The sequence below is a fragment of the Numenius arquata genome, unplaced genomic scaffold, assembly GCF_964106895.1.
Source record: "Numenius arquata unplaced genomic scaffold, bNumArq3.hap1.1 HAP1_SCAFFOLD_1618, whole genome shotgun sequence".
Taxonomy (NCBI): Eukaryota; Metazoa; Chordata; class Aves; order Charadriiformes; family Scolopacidae; genus Numenius; species Numenius arquata.
The window spans coordinates 1-14,370 of record NW_027415286.1 but is presented as its reverse complement, the minus strand read 5'-3'; the positions used below and the strand labels follow the sequence as shown (position 1 = coordinate 14,370).

The 14,370-nt window shown below is 62.1% G+C and overlaps 1 protein-coding gene across 1 annotated transcript; it reads left to right on the top strand.

Moving 5' to 3' along the window:
• Positions 1 to 1,702: 1,702 nt before the first annotated feature.
• LOC141478568 (spectrin beta chain, non-erythrocytic 4-like) lies at positions 1,703 to 13,012 on the top strand (the record flags this gene model as incomplete). The annotated part of the gene is made up of 17 exons (XM_074167604.1): positions 1,703 to 1,966; positions 3,180 to 3,404; positions 3,993 to 4,082; positions 4,181 to 4,459; positions 4,554 to 4,684; positions 4,798 to 5,002; positions 5,807 to 6,429; positions 7,123 to 7,261; positions 7,356 to 7,440; positions 7,989 to 8,185; positions 9,510 to 9,797; positions 9,849 to 9,934; positions 10,089 to 10,182; positions 10,764 to 11,050; positions 11,813 to 11,986; positions 12,080 to 12,122; positions 12,851 to 13,012. Coding segments are annotated over 17 exons (3,372 nt in total), but the record flags the coding sequence as incomplete, so codon positions are not given.
• Between the last annotated feature and the right edge of the window lie 1,358 nt (positions 13,013 to 14,370).

The window sequence follows — 14,370 nt, the reverse complement described above, 5'->3', positions numbered from 1 at the left end:
CCACCTCGTTGCCCCCCCCCTTCTTGCCCCCCTTTTTGCACCCCCCTTTCGTTGCCCCCCCCACCCCCCATATTTCGGTGCCCCCCCCACTTTCGTTGCCCCCCCCATTTCATTACCCCCTCTTCGTTTCACCTCCACTTCGTTGCCCCCCCTCCCCCCTTCTTGCACCCCTTTTTGCACCCCCCCTTTCGGTGCCCCCCTCCATTTCGGTGCCCCCCCCTACTTTCGTTGCACCCCCCCCATTCATTGCCCCCCCCCGCTTTTGTCACATCCCCCCCCCCACTTCGTTGCCCCCCCATTTGGATCCTTCCCAGCTGCCCCCCCTGCTTCATCGCCCCCCCTTTCTTGCACGCCCCCTTTCGTTGCCCCCCTTCGTTGCACTCCCCCTTTTTGCCCCCCCCATTTCGTTGCCCCCCCATTTCTGTGCCCCCCCGCTTCATTGCCCCCCCCTTTCCTTGCACCCCCCTTTCCTTGACCGCCCCCCCCCTATTTCTTTGCACCCCCCCCGCATCCTTCCTGACTGCCCCCCACTTTTTGTTGCACCCCTTTTTTGTTGCCCCCCCCCCCGGCTGCACCCCCCCCTTTCCCTGACACCCTCCCCCAGGTGCCCCCCCCCTTTCCCATGCCCCCCTTTTTCTGCACCCCCTTTTCCTGCACCCTCTTTCCCCCACCCCGAGGTGCCCTGCACACCCCCCACCCCCCCCCCCCAGGGGGTGCTCTCCACCAACCCCATGGAGACCCACCACCCCATGGAGCTCTACCACCCCATGGAGCTCCTCCACTGCCCCATGGATCTCCACCAACTCCATGGAGATCCACCAACCCCATGTCTATGTGTCTCCACCATCCACATGGAGGTCTTCCATCCCATGGAGCTCCACCACCCCATGGAGCTCCATTACCCCATGGAGCTCCTCTACTGCCCCATCGATCTCCACCACCCCCATGGAGCTCCTCCACCCCATGCAGTTCCACCACCCCCACGCTGCTCCACCACCCCCATTGAGACCCACCACCCCCATGGTGCTCCATCACCCCCATGGACCTCCTCCACCCCACTGAATGCCACCCCATGGACCTCCTCCACTCCATGCAGACCCACCACCCCCATTATGCTCCATCACCCCCACGGAGCTCTACAATCCATGGAGCTCCAGCACCTCATGGAACTCCATTACCCCATGGAGCTTCACAATCCATGGAGCTCCACTACCCCATGTAGACCCCCCACCCCCATGGCACTCTATCATCCCCATGGAGACCCACCACCCCGTGGAGTTCCTCCAGCCCCATGGAGACCCACCACCCTCATGGATCTCCACCAACCCCGTGGAGCTCCGCCATCCCCATGGATCTCCACCACTCCAATGGGGGTCCATCACCCCATGGACCTCCTCCACCCAATGGAGTACCACCACCCATGGACCTTCTCCACTCCATGGAGACCCACCACCTCCATGGCACTCCATCATCCACATGGAGATCCTCCACTGCCCCATGGAGATCCACCACCCCACAACACTCAATCACCGCCATGGAGCTCCACCATCCATGGAGCTCCATCACCCCATGGAGATCCGCCACCCCATGGAGATCCACCACCCCCATGGCCAACAGCCTTCCCCCCAGCACCCCAGTTCCCACGAAGGGGAGAGGACACCCCCTGCTTTGACCATCCCTGACTCACCCAACCCCACCCCAGGAAGGTGAAGAACTTCTCCAGGCCAAACCTGAATTAAGCGGGGCCGTTCGGCGCCAACTGGAAGAGCTTCGGCAATGTTGGGTGGAGTTGGAGACCACCAGCCAAGCCCGGAGCCGGCGATTGGCCGAAGCCGCCGCCGCCGAGCGCTTGGCACGGAGTTATGCGGACATGGAGGCGCGGTTGGGGAGGTTGGAGGAGCAGCTGGAGACGGTGGGGGCAGGACCCGACCTCCACAGCGTTAGCAGGCAGCTCAAGAAGTTGCAGGTGGGGGTTTTTTTTAGGGGGGGGGGACACAGAAGGTTTTGGGGGGGGCTTGGGTGTTGGGGGGCACCAGGTTATTGAGGGATACCGGGTTACGGAGGGACACCAGACTATGGAGAGACATCAGGTTATGGAGGGACACCAGGGGTTGGGGGGACATTGGGTGCTGGGGGGCACCAGATTATGAGGGGACATGAGGTGTTAGGGGACATCAGGTATTGAAGGAACACTAATTTATGGGGGGACACCAGGTGTTGGGGTGACATCAGGTTTGAGGGGGCATTGGATGTTGGGGGGCACCAGGTTATGGAGGGATCTCAGGTTATGGGGGGACACCAGGTTATGAGGGGACAGCAGGTTATGGGGGGACATTGGTTGTTGGGAGGATGTCAGGTGCTGGGGGACATCAAGTGGTGGGGGAGACATTGAGTGGTGGTGGGACACCAGGACTTGGAGGGACACCAGGTTACGGTGGGACACCAGGTGTTGGGGGAACACCAGGACTTGATGGGACACAAGGTTATGGTGGGACATCAGGTGCAGAGGGGACACCAATTTAGGTGGGGACACAAGGTGTTGGGGGGACATCAGGTGTTGAGGGGATGTTGGGTGCTGGTGGCACACCAGGTCATGTGTTGGGGGGATGTCAGGTCTTGGGGGGACGTCAGGTCTTGGGGGGACATCAGGTGGTGGGGGAGACATTGAGTGATGGCAGGACACCAGGTTATGGTGGGACACCAGGTTTGGAGGAACACCAGGTTATGGAGGGACACCAGATGTTGGGGGAACATCAGGACTTGGAGGGACACCAGGTTATAGGGGGACACCAGGCTATGGTGGGACACCAGATGTTGGGGGAAAAGCAGGTTATGGGGGGACACCAACTTTGGGGGGACAGACATGAATTTATGGGGGACACCAGGTGTTGGGGGGACCCCAGGTTATGGGGGGACTTTGATTGTTGGAGGACATGAGATTATGGGGGGACACCAGGTGTTGGGGGGACACCGGGTTATGGGGAGACATTGATAGTTGGAGGACATGACGTTATGGGGGGACACCAGTGCTCCTCCCCAGTTCCCCCAGCGCTCAGCCCCAGTTATGATGGGAGCCCAGCCCCACCAACCCACCTCCCTGTTCCTCACGGCCGGGGAGGTGTCCTCTCCCCTCCCCGTCCCCCCATGTCCTCACCCCGGTGTCCCCGATGTCCCCGCAGACCATGGAGTCGCAGGTGGAGGAGTGGTACAAGGAGGTGGGGGAGCTGCAGGTGCAGGCAGCGGCGCTGCCCGCGCAGGCAGGGGGCAGGCAGGAGGTGGGACAGCGGCAGAACGCCGTGGGGACACGCATCGTCCGCCTCATCGAGCCCCTCAAGGAGAGGAGGAGAATCCTCCTGGCCTCCAAGGAGGTCCATCAGGTCAGCCACGAGCTGGAGGACGAGGTGGTGAGTATGTGGGGATGGGACTGGGGTGGACTGGGATGGGGATGGGGATGGGGATGGGGATGGGGATGGAGATGGAGATGGGGATGGGGATTGGGATGGGGATTGGGATGGGATGGAGGTGGAGATGGAGATGGAGATGGAGATGGAGATGGGGATGGGGATGGGGATCAGGATGGGATGGAAGTGGGGATGGAGACGGAGATGGGGATGGGGATGGGGATGGGGATGGGTCAGCCACGAGCTGGAGGACAAGGTGGTGAGTACGTGGGGATGGGATTGGGATGGACTGGGCTGGGGATGGGCTGGGGATGGAGATGGGGATGGGGATGGAGATGGGATGGGATGGCATGGCATGGAGATGGAGATGGGATGGGATGGGACTGGAATGGAGATGGAGATGGAGATGGAGATGGGAATGGGATGGGATGGGATGGAATGGGGATGGAGTTGGGATGGCATGGCATGGCATGGCATGGAGATGGAGATGGGATGGGACTGGAATGGAGATGGAGATGGAGATGGGAATGGGATGGGATTGGGACAGGATCAGGGACCCCTCTGAGCTCCATCCCACCCCCTGTTCCACAGCTGTGGGTCCAGGACCGCTTGCCCTTGGCCACCCTGAAGGACCACGGCACCAACCTTCAGACGGTCCAGCAGTACATCAAGAAGAACCAGGTCAGCCCTCACCTGGAGAACACTGTGGGGACACCCCCGCTGACCCCCTTCCCTCCCCAAACCCACCTCCTCTCCTCCCCCCACCCCAACCTCTCCAGAACCTCCGCCGGGAGATCCAGGTCCACCGACCTCGCGTGGACGAGGTGCTGGAACGCGCCGCCGCCGTGGCCTCCATCAAGAGCCCCGAGGCCGAAGGGGTCCGACGTCTTCTGGAGCGGTTGGGGACCATGTGGGGGGAGCTGCAGGAGCAGGCGGAACGGCGCCAGCAGACCCTGGATGCCACCTACCAGCTGGAGCAATACTACTTCGACGTGGCCGAGGTGGAGTCGTGGTTGGGCGAGCAAGAGCTTCTCTTGATGAGCGAGGAGAAGGGGAAGGTGCTCATGGAAGGGGGTGGACACACAGTTAAGGACAAACTCCCCCCCCACCTCCTCCCCCAACACCTCACCACCCCACGTTCTTCCACCCAAGGACGAGCAGAGCACCCTCCAGCTCCTCAAGAAGCACCTCCTGACGGAGCAGACGGTGGAGAACTACGAGGAGACCATCGCCCAACTCTCCCGCCAATGCCGGGCCCTTCTGGAGCTTGGCCACCCTCAAAGGTGGGTGCCAGCCCTCCGTCACCCACCCCACCCCACCCCAAGGACCTCCCCCACCCCTCCCAGCCCCACGCCGGGGTCTTTGGTGTTCACCGGGCGCTGTGTCCCTTGCCCAGCGAACAGGTCAGCAGGCGGCAGTCGCAGGTTGACCGGCTGTACGTGTCTCTGAAGGACCTGGTGGAGGAACGCAAGGCCAAGCTGGAGCAGCAGTATTGGCTCTACCAGCTCAACCGGGAGGTGGACGAGCTGGAGCACTGGATCGCCGAGAAGGAGGTGGTGGCCGGCTCACCCGAGCTGGGACAGGACTTTGAGCACGTCACGGTCAGTTTGGGGGGGACGTGCCGAGGAGGGTCTTGGCGTCAGGCATCGTCCATGTCCCACGTCAAGGGTCTTGGAGATGTCCTCTTCCTGTCGTTGGGGGTCCTGGAGGTGTCTCCATCCTGAGTTGGGGGTCTTGGAGGTGTCTCCATCCTGTGTCGGGGGTCCTGGAGGTGTCTCCATCCTGAGTTGGGGGTCCTGGAGGTGTCTCTATCCTGAGTTGGGGGTCTTGGAGATGTCCCCGTCCTGTGCCTGGGGTCCTGGCCACCATCAATGCTCCATGCTGGTGGTCCTAGGCACCATCAATGCCCCATGCCAGGGGTCCTGGCACCATCCTGGTCCTGGCCACCATCAATGCTCCATGCTGGTGGTCCTGGCCACCATTAATGCCCCATCCTGGTCCTGGCCATCATCAATGCCCCATGCTGGTGGTCCTAGGCACCATCAATGCCCCATGCCAGGGGTCCTGGCACCATCCTGGTCCTGGCCACCATCAATGCTCCATGCTGGTGGTCCTGGCCACCATTAATGCCCCATCCTGGTCCTGGCCACCATCAATGCCCCATGCCAGGGGTCCTGGGCACCATCAGTGCCCCATGCTGGTGGTCCTGGCCACCATCAATGCCCCATCCTGGTCTTGGCCACCATCAATGCCCCATGCCAGGGGTCCTGGCCATCATCAATGCCCCATCCTGGTCCTGGCCACCATCAATGTCCCATTTCAGGAGTCCTGCCCCTATCCCTGCCTTGAGTGGCCAACACAACGTTGCCCACCCCTCACCCCCTGCCCATCCCTGCCCATCCCAGTTGCTCCAGGAGAAGTTCCTGGAGTTCGCCAGCGAGACGGGCAGCGTGGGGCAGGAGCGAATCGCCGCCGTCAACCAGATGGTGGACGAACTGATCGACTACGGCCACGCCGACGCTGCCACCATCGCCGAGTGGAAGGACGGGGTCAACGAAGCTTGGGCCGATCTTCTGGAGCTGATGGAGACCCGGGCGCAGATGTTGGCGGCCTCCCACGAACTGCACAAGTTCTTCAACGACTGCAAAGAGGTTTTGGGGCAAATCGAGGAGAAAAGGCAACGCCTGCCTGAACTGGCAGCCCGGGAGGGCAGGACGTCGGCCGGCGCCTTGCAACGGGCGTTGGGTGCCTTCGAGCACGACGTGGAGGTCTTGGTGACCCAAGTGCGGCAGCTACAAGAGGGTGCAGCCCAGCTGAGGACCCTCTACGCTGGGGACAACGCCGAGGCCATCGCCGGGAGGGAGCAGGAGGTGCTTCGGGCCTGGAAGGAGCTGCTGGCGGCCTGCGAGGAGTGTCGGCTCCACGTCGCCAGCGTGGCCGACAAGATCCGCTTTGTGGGCACCGTCAGAGACCTTCTCGCCTGGATGGACGGCGTCCTCTGCCAGATCGGCGCCGGGGAGAAGCCCAGGTGGGCTTCCAGGTGGAGGTGTGGGCTGCGCCGAGGTCTTGTGTCCTGTGTTGCCCCCAAGGACCATGTCCTGGCCCATCCGTGGTGTCAAGGATCCATGTCCCAGCCCATTCCAAGGTCCCATGTCCTGGCCCATCCAGAGGACCCCTTTGTTGTCCCATCCATGGCACCAAAAACCTGTGTCCTGTCCCATCTGGAGGCCCACGTCCTATCAACCCAAGGACACGTCCTGTCCCATCCATGGAGTCAAAGACCTGTCTCATCCAATCTGGAGGACCCGTGTCCTGTCCTACTCAGAAGACCCATGTCCTGTCCCATCCCAAGGACCCATGTCCTGGCCCATCCATGATGCCAAGGACCCATGTCCTGTCCTACCCGTGAAGCCAAGGAAGTCCTGTCCCACCTGAAGGATTGGTGTCCTCTTCCATCTGGAGGACCTATGTCCTGTCCCACCCACGGACCCAAGGACCCATGACCTCAGTCATCTGTAGGACCCATGTTACGTCCCATCCATGAAGCCAAGGACCCATCTCCTGTCCCTTCTGAAGGACCCATGTTCTGTCCCACCCATGGATTCGAGGACCCGTGTCCTCTCCCGTCCATGAAGCTAAGGACCCATCTCCTGCCCCATCCCAGGGGGCGGGGGTTCCCATCCCCTCCCACCCTCCCAGCCCCCATCGTCTCCATCCCCAGGGACGTCTCCTCCGTGGAGCTGCTGATGAATGACCACCAAGGTCTCAAGAGTGAGATCGAAGCCCGGGGCAAGAGCATCACCGCCTGCCTGGAGCTGGGCAAGACCCTCATCCTCAGCAAGAGCCCGGCGGCCGACGAGGTGCCAGGGGGGGGGGAAGGGGGGGTGTGGACAATTGGGAGGGAGGGGGCTACAACCAGTGGGGGGTCCCGACCCATGCCCTCCTCCCCAGCAGATCAAAGCCCACGTGGAGAAGCTGTTGGCCAAGAAGAAGGAGATGATGGAGAAGTGGGACAAGCACTGGGAGTGGCTGCAGCAGAGTGAGTCCCACCTTGGGGGGGGGTGGTCCTCCACCACCGCGGGGACGGGATCCTCTTGGGGACACCATGAGCGTGTCCTTCTGTCCTCCTGCCCCCTCCCTGCCCTGTCCATCTGGCCGGCAGTGCTGGGTTGGGTCCTTGGGGACACCGTGAGTGTGTCCTGTCCTCCTGCCCCCTCCCGACCCCATCTGTCTGTCGTCGGGTCCTCCATCACCATGAGGATGGGATCCTCTTGGGGACACCATGAGTGTGTCCTTCTGTCCTCCTGCCTCCTCCTCACTCTGTCCATCTGTCCGGCAGTGCTGGGTTGGGTCCTTGGGGACACCATGAGTGTGTCCTTCTGTCCTCCTGCCCCCTCCTCACCCCGTCCATCTGTCTGGCAGTGCTGGGTTGGGTCCTTGGGGACACCATGAGCGTGTCCTTCTGTCCTCCTGCCCCCTCCCTGCCCTGTCCATCTGGCCGGCAGTGCTGGGTTGGGTCCTTGGGGACACCGTGAGCGTGTCCTTCTGTCCTCCTGCCCCCTCCCGCCCTGTCCGTCTGTCCGGCAGTGCTGGAGGTGCACCAGTTTGCCCAGGAGGCGGTGGTGGCCGATGCGTGGCTGACGGCCCAGGAGCCCCTGCTGAAGAGCCAGGAGCTGGGCAGCAGCGTGGACGAGGTGGAGCAGTTGATCCGGAGGCACGAGGCGTTCCGGAAGGCGGCCGCCGCCTGGGAGGAGAGGTTCAGCTCCCTCAGAAGGCTCACCACGGTACGGGCACCTTGGGGGGAGGCTGATGTCACCCCCCATCCTGTCCCCTCCAACCCTGGGGCCACTGCAGCCACCAGCTGTGTCCCCGTCACTGTACTCGGCCCCATCCCTGTACACATCCCCCATCTCCACCCCCATCATCTCCATCCCCACCCCATCTCTATCCCTGTCATCTTCATCATCTCCATCATTCCCATCCCATCTCATCTCCATCTCCACCTCCGTCACCATCATCCTCATTATCCCCATCATCCCCATCTCCATCCCATCCCATCTCCATCTCCATCCCTATCCCTCCCCATCATCCCCATCATCCCTTTCATCTCCATCCCATCCCATTCCATCTCCAACTCCATCCCCGTCTCCTTCTCTATCTCTGACTCCATCTCCATCCCATTCCATCCCCATCCACATCCTCATCCCATCTCCATCTCCATCCCCATCATCTCCATCATCCCCATCTCCATCCCCATCTCCATCTTTATCCCCATCCACCTATGTCCCCCATCATCCTCATCATCCCCATCCCATCTCCATCCCCATCGTCTCCATCCCTGTCATCTCCATCATCTCCATCATTCCTATCCCATCTTGTCTTCATCTCATCTCCATCCCCGTCATCCCTGTCATCCCTGTCATCCCCATCCCATTTCCATCTCCATCCCCGTCTCTGTCTCCATCTCCATCTCTATCCCCATCCCATCCCCATCCACATCCTCATAATTCCCATCCCGTCTCCATCTCCATCCCCATCATCTCCATCTCCATCATCTTATACCCATCATCTCCATCATCCCCATCTCCATCTTTGTCCCCATCCCCCCATGTCCCCCATCATCCTCATCATCCCCATCCCATCTCCATCCCCATCATCTCTATCCCCACCCCATCTCCATCCCTGTCATCTCCATCATCTCCATCATTCCTATCCCATCTCGTCTTCATCTCATCTCCATCTCCATCTCCATCTCCATCTCCATCTCCATCTCCATCATCCCCATCATCCTCATCCTATCCCATCCCATTTCCACCTCCATCCCCATCTCCGTCTCTGTCTCCGTCTCCGTCTCCATTTCCATCCCATCCACATCCTCATCATCCCATCTCCATCTCCATCCCCACCATCTCCATCATCTCATACCCATCATCTCCATCATCCCCATCTCCATCCCCATCATCTCATACCCATCATCTCCGTCTTTATCCCCATCCCCCCACGTCCCCCATCATCCTCATCATCCCCATCCAATCTCCATCGCCACCATCTCCATCCCATCTCCATCATCCCCATCTCCACCATCCCCACCCCACCCTGTCCCCGCAGATCGAGAAGCTGAAAGCCGAGCAGAACAAGCAGCCGCCGACGCCCCTCCTCAGCCGCAAATTTTTGGGGGAACCCCCGGGGGGGACGACGCCGTCACCGGGGGGGACCGAGCGCCCCGAAACCCGCCGCCTGGAGCCCCGCGTGGCCTACGTGCGCCACGAGCTCCGGCCGGAGCGCCTGCAGCCCAAGCTCGACCGCGTCCAGGGACCTCCCGGGGATGGTGGGGCCGGAGGGGAGATGCCCCCACCCGCCACCGCCGCCCCCACCCCTGCCCCCACGGAACCCCCCGTACCCCCCAAACCGGAGGAGGCCGGGGAGGGGAGGCCGGGGCTGCTGGAGCGGCGGCGGGAGCGGCGGGAGCGGCGGTTGGAGCGGCAGGAATCCAGCGAGCCGGAGCCGCCGCGGCACGACGGGAAGGGTGGCGGGTGAGCGCAGGGAGGGGGACGGGGACGGGGTGGGACGCCCGGAGTCACCGGTGTCACCAGCAGGTGGCCGGGACTGACGTGACACACCCCACCCCCCACTTCCTCCCCTCTCCCCCCCCCGCCACCCCCCTGCACCCCAAATCTCTGCCGATAGCAAAGCCACCTTGGCTGACATTGTGGAGCAGCTGCAGGAGAAGGAGGCTGGTGGCCCCTTGCCAGCTACGGTGAGTCCTCTTGGTGTCCCCTCGGTGTCCCCTCAGTGTCCCCTTCACTTCCCCTTGGTGTCCCCTTGGCTTCCACTTGGTGTCTCATTGGCTTCCCCCTTGCGTCCCCATGGTGTCTCCTTGGTGTCCCTTTGGTAACCCCTTGGTGTTCCTTTGGTGCCCCCTTGGCTTCCCCTTGGTGTCCCCTTGATGTCCCCCTTGGTGTCCTCTTGGTGTCCCTTTGGCGTCCCCTTGACTTCCCCTTGGTGTCCCCTTGGCGTCCTCTTGGTGTCCCTTTGGTGTCCCCTTGACTTCCCCTAGGTGCCCCCTCGGCTTCCCCTTCACTTCCCCCTGATGTCCCCCTTGGTGTCCTCTTGGTGTCTCCTTGGCGTCCCCTTGACTTCCCCTTGGTGTCTCCTTGGTGTCTCCTTGGCATCCCCTTGGTATCTCCTTGGTGTCCCCTTGGCATCCCCTTGGTGTCTCCTTGGTGTCCCCTTGGCATCCCCTTGGTGTCTCCTTGGCTTCTTCTTGGTGTCCCCTTGGCTTCTCCTCGGTGTCCTCTTGGTGTCCCCACCTCGGGGGGCCACCAGGAGCCACACCCTGACTCCCATCTCCCCCCCCACCAGCCCCGGGAGCGGGAGTCCCCTGCCCGCTTGCCCACGGGCCCGGAGGGGCTACCGGAGCGGATGCCACGACCCGACCGTCCCCGTGCCCGCGACCGTCCCAAACCCCGCCGACGCCCACGACCCAAAGACCCCTCCCAGGGCCCGGGGGAGACCCGAAGGTCAAGGTCGGCCCCGGCGCAGGGCAGTGCCCCCCCGCCCCCGCCGCCCCCCACCCACACAGTGCAGCACGAGGGCTTCCTCTTCCGCAAGCACGAGCTCGACGGACCCAACAAGAAGGCGTCCAACAGGTTGGGGGGCACAAGGGGGGAGCAGGTGGGATTGGGGGAGAGGGGGGCGGGAAGGAGGTGCACCAGGAGGTGGGGGTCCATCAATGAAGAGGGTTCTCCATGACTTGGAGGGTCCATCACTGGACATCACGCACCAAGGGTTGGGGATCTGTCAATGGTGAAGGTTCACCAGGGCTTGGAGGTCCATCAATGGAGAGGGATCTCCATGACTTGGAGGGCTCAGTCAATGGAGAGGGATCTCCATGACTTGGAGGTCCATCAATGGAGAGGGATCTCCATGACTTGGAGGGTTCAGTCAATGGAGAGGGTTCTCCATGACTTGGAGGTCCATCAATGGAGAGAGATCTCCATGACTTGGAGGGTTCAGTCAATGGAGAGGGATCTCCATGACTTGGAGGGTTCAGTCAATGGAGAGGGTTCTCCATGACTTGGAGGTCCATCAATGGAGAGGGATCTCCATGACTTGGAGGGTTCAGTCAATGGAGAGGGTTCTCCATGACTTGGAGGTCCATCAATGGAGAGGGATCTCCATGACTTGGAGGTCCATCAATGGAGAGGGATCTCCATGACTTGGAGGGTTCAGTCAATGGAGAGGGTTCTCCATGACTTGGAGGTCCATGAGTGAAAGGTGTTCACAGGGTTCGGAGGTCCATCAATGAGGGGGTTCACCAGGGCTTGGGTGGTCCACACAACACAAAGCCACCAGCAGCGTTGGGTCACCCGCTGGTGCCACCACCCCCTCCATGTCCCGCCCTTGACCAGATCCTGGGTGAACCTCTACTGTGTCCTGAGCAAGGGTGACCTGGGCTTCTACAAGGACGCCAAGGGCCAAGCAGCAGGGACCACCCATGGTGGTGAACCCCTCCTCAACCTCCACCACTCCACCAGCGAGGTGGCCAGCGACTACAAGAAGAAGAAGAATGTCTTCAAGCTCAAGTACGTTGGGGTGCTCATGGGTGTGGGGGGGAGGTCGCCCCAAATTCCTGGTGATGGGTGGGTGGGGGCGCTGAGAAGGTCCTTCTCTTGTAGGACCAGCGACGGGAGCGAGTTCCTCCTCCAAGCCAAGGATGAGGTAGGTGTCTACGCGGTTGGGGGGTGGTGGGGGAGGTTTGGGGGGGCCTGATGATGGTTGGGGGGGGGCCTGTTGATGGTTTGAGGAACCTGCTGATGGTGTGGGGGACCTGAGGATGGTTTTTAGGGGCCTGATGATGGGGTTTGGGGCCTGATGATGGTTTTGGGGACCTGATGATGGTTTTGAGGGATCTGCTGATGGTTTGGAGGGATCTGATGATGGTTTGGAGGGACCTGCTGATGGTTTTGGGGACTTGATGATGGTTTTGAGGGATCTCATGATGGTTTGGAGGGATCTGATGATGGTCTTGAGGGAACAGTTGATGGATTTTGGGTGCTGATGATAGTTTTGAGGGATCTCACGATGGTTTCGGGTGTCCTGTTGATGGTTTAAGGGATCTGATGATGGTTTTGAGGGATCTCACGATGGTTTCGGGTGTCCTGTTGATGGTTTAAGGGATCTGATGATGGTTTTGAGGGATCTCACGATGGTTTCGGGTGTCCTGTTGATGGTTTAAGGGATCTGATGATGGTTTTGAAGGGCCTGATGATGGTTTTGAGGGATCTCATGACGGTTTTGAGGACCTTATAATGGTTTTGAGGACCTTATAATGGTTTTGAGGACCTGATGATAGTTTTGGGGACCTGATGATAGTTTTGGGGACCTGATGATGGTCTGGGGGGGGGGGGTCTGACGATGGTTTTGGGATGTGTGTGTCCCCCACCCAGGAGGACATGCGGGGGTGGCTGAAGGCACTGGCCACCTGCGTCCAGGAACACGCCGAGGTGGCCCGGTGGAACCAAGGTCTTCTCACCACCTCCTCCACCGACGAGGGACTCCCCCGGCGGGAGGGCGACCGGCGCCCCAGCACCTCGGGGAGACGGAAGTGACCCCTCCCCGGCCCCCCCCCCCCCCCATTTTTGGGGACACCCCCCCCCCACGTCCTCCCACCTTGGACACGGACCCACCGAGGGTGGGGAGATGGAGGGGGGGGGTGGGGGTGGTTTTGGGGGGACCCCACCCAACCATGGGGGGGGGAGGGAATGCATGTGGGGAGGGGGGGCAGTGCAGGGATGGGGTGGCCCCCCCCCCCCCCAATCGAGGGTGCCCCCCCACCAAATCCTGGGTGACCCCAAACAGTGGGAACCCCAAATCCCGGGGGCCCCCAAATTCTGGGTGACATCCCCCCCCTCCACTCCCCCCCCAGACCGTGGATGCACCCCCCCCCCCAGTCCTGGGCCCCCCCAAAAATCCAGGGTGCCCCCCAAATTCCAGGTGCCTCCAAATCCTGGGTGTCCCCCCCCCCAAATCCTGTCTCTCCGCCCCCCCCCCCCAAAATCCTGGGTGCCCCCAAATTCTGGTGCTCCCCCCCCGGATTTGGGGAGGGGGTCGGTGTTAGGGGGTCCCCCCCACCTTGTCCCTTGCCCCCCCCCCCCCCACTAAATTCCACACAACCCCCCCGTCTTCTCCCTGGGGACCCCCCCCTCGGCCCCCCCTTTTCCTGTGCACAAGCCATAGAGCCTGGGGGGGGGGTCCCCATCACCCCGGGGGGGGGTCCCCAAAACCCGGGGGGAGCCCCATCACCATGGGGGGGGGGGGGCAAAACCCGGGGGGGGTCCCCAATATCTCGGGGGGGAGGGGGCATAGTCCTGGGTGTGGGGGGGTGTCCCACCACCCAGGGGTACCCCAAAATTTGATACTGGGGTGTGGGGGCAAGGTGACAGAGCCACGGGGGGGCCCCCCCCAAAGTTGGGGAAGTGGGGGGGGGGGGCGCGGGGAGGGGGGGGTGGGGGGGCAGAGTTTGTATTTGTAAAGATTTAGATTTTATCAAAAGCCAGGAAAATAACCCCAAAAAATTAACTCGCCCCCCTACTCCCCCCCTCCCCCGTACCCCCCCCCCCAAGCACTTCCCCCACCGGGGTCACACCCCCCCACCTTGGGCCCCCCCCCCCTCCCCCCCCCCGGGCCTGAGCGCTGCGCTGCGACTGTATAAATGTAATAAACAACACCCCCCCCCCGCTGCACACCCCCCCCCGGCACCCCAAAAATAAAGGAGCTGGAAGGAGCTTGGGGGGACACCCCACCCCCCCCCGGGGGCGTGTGTGGGGCGGGGGGGGGACACACTCCTGGGGGGAGGGGAGGGGGGGGGGGCACCCCACAGGGGGGGGTTAGGGGGTCAAGGGGGACTGAGGGGGGGGGGACTCTGGAGGTTTGGGGGGGATGGGTTTCAGGGGGGGCTGTTTTTGGG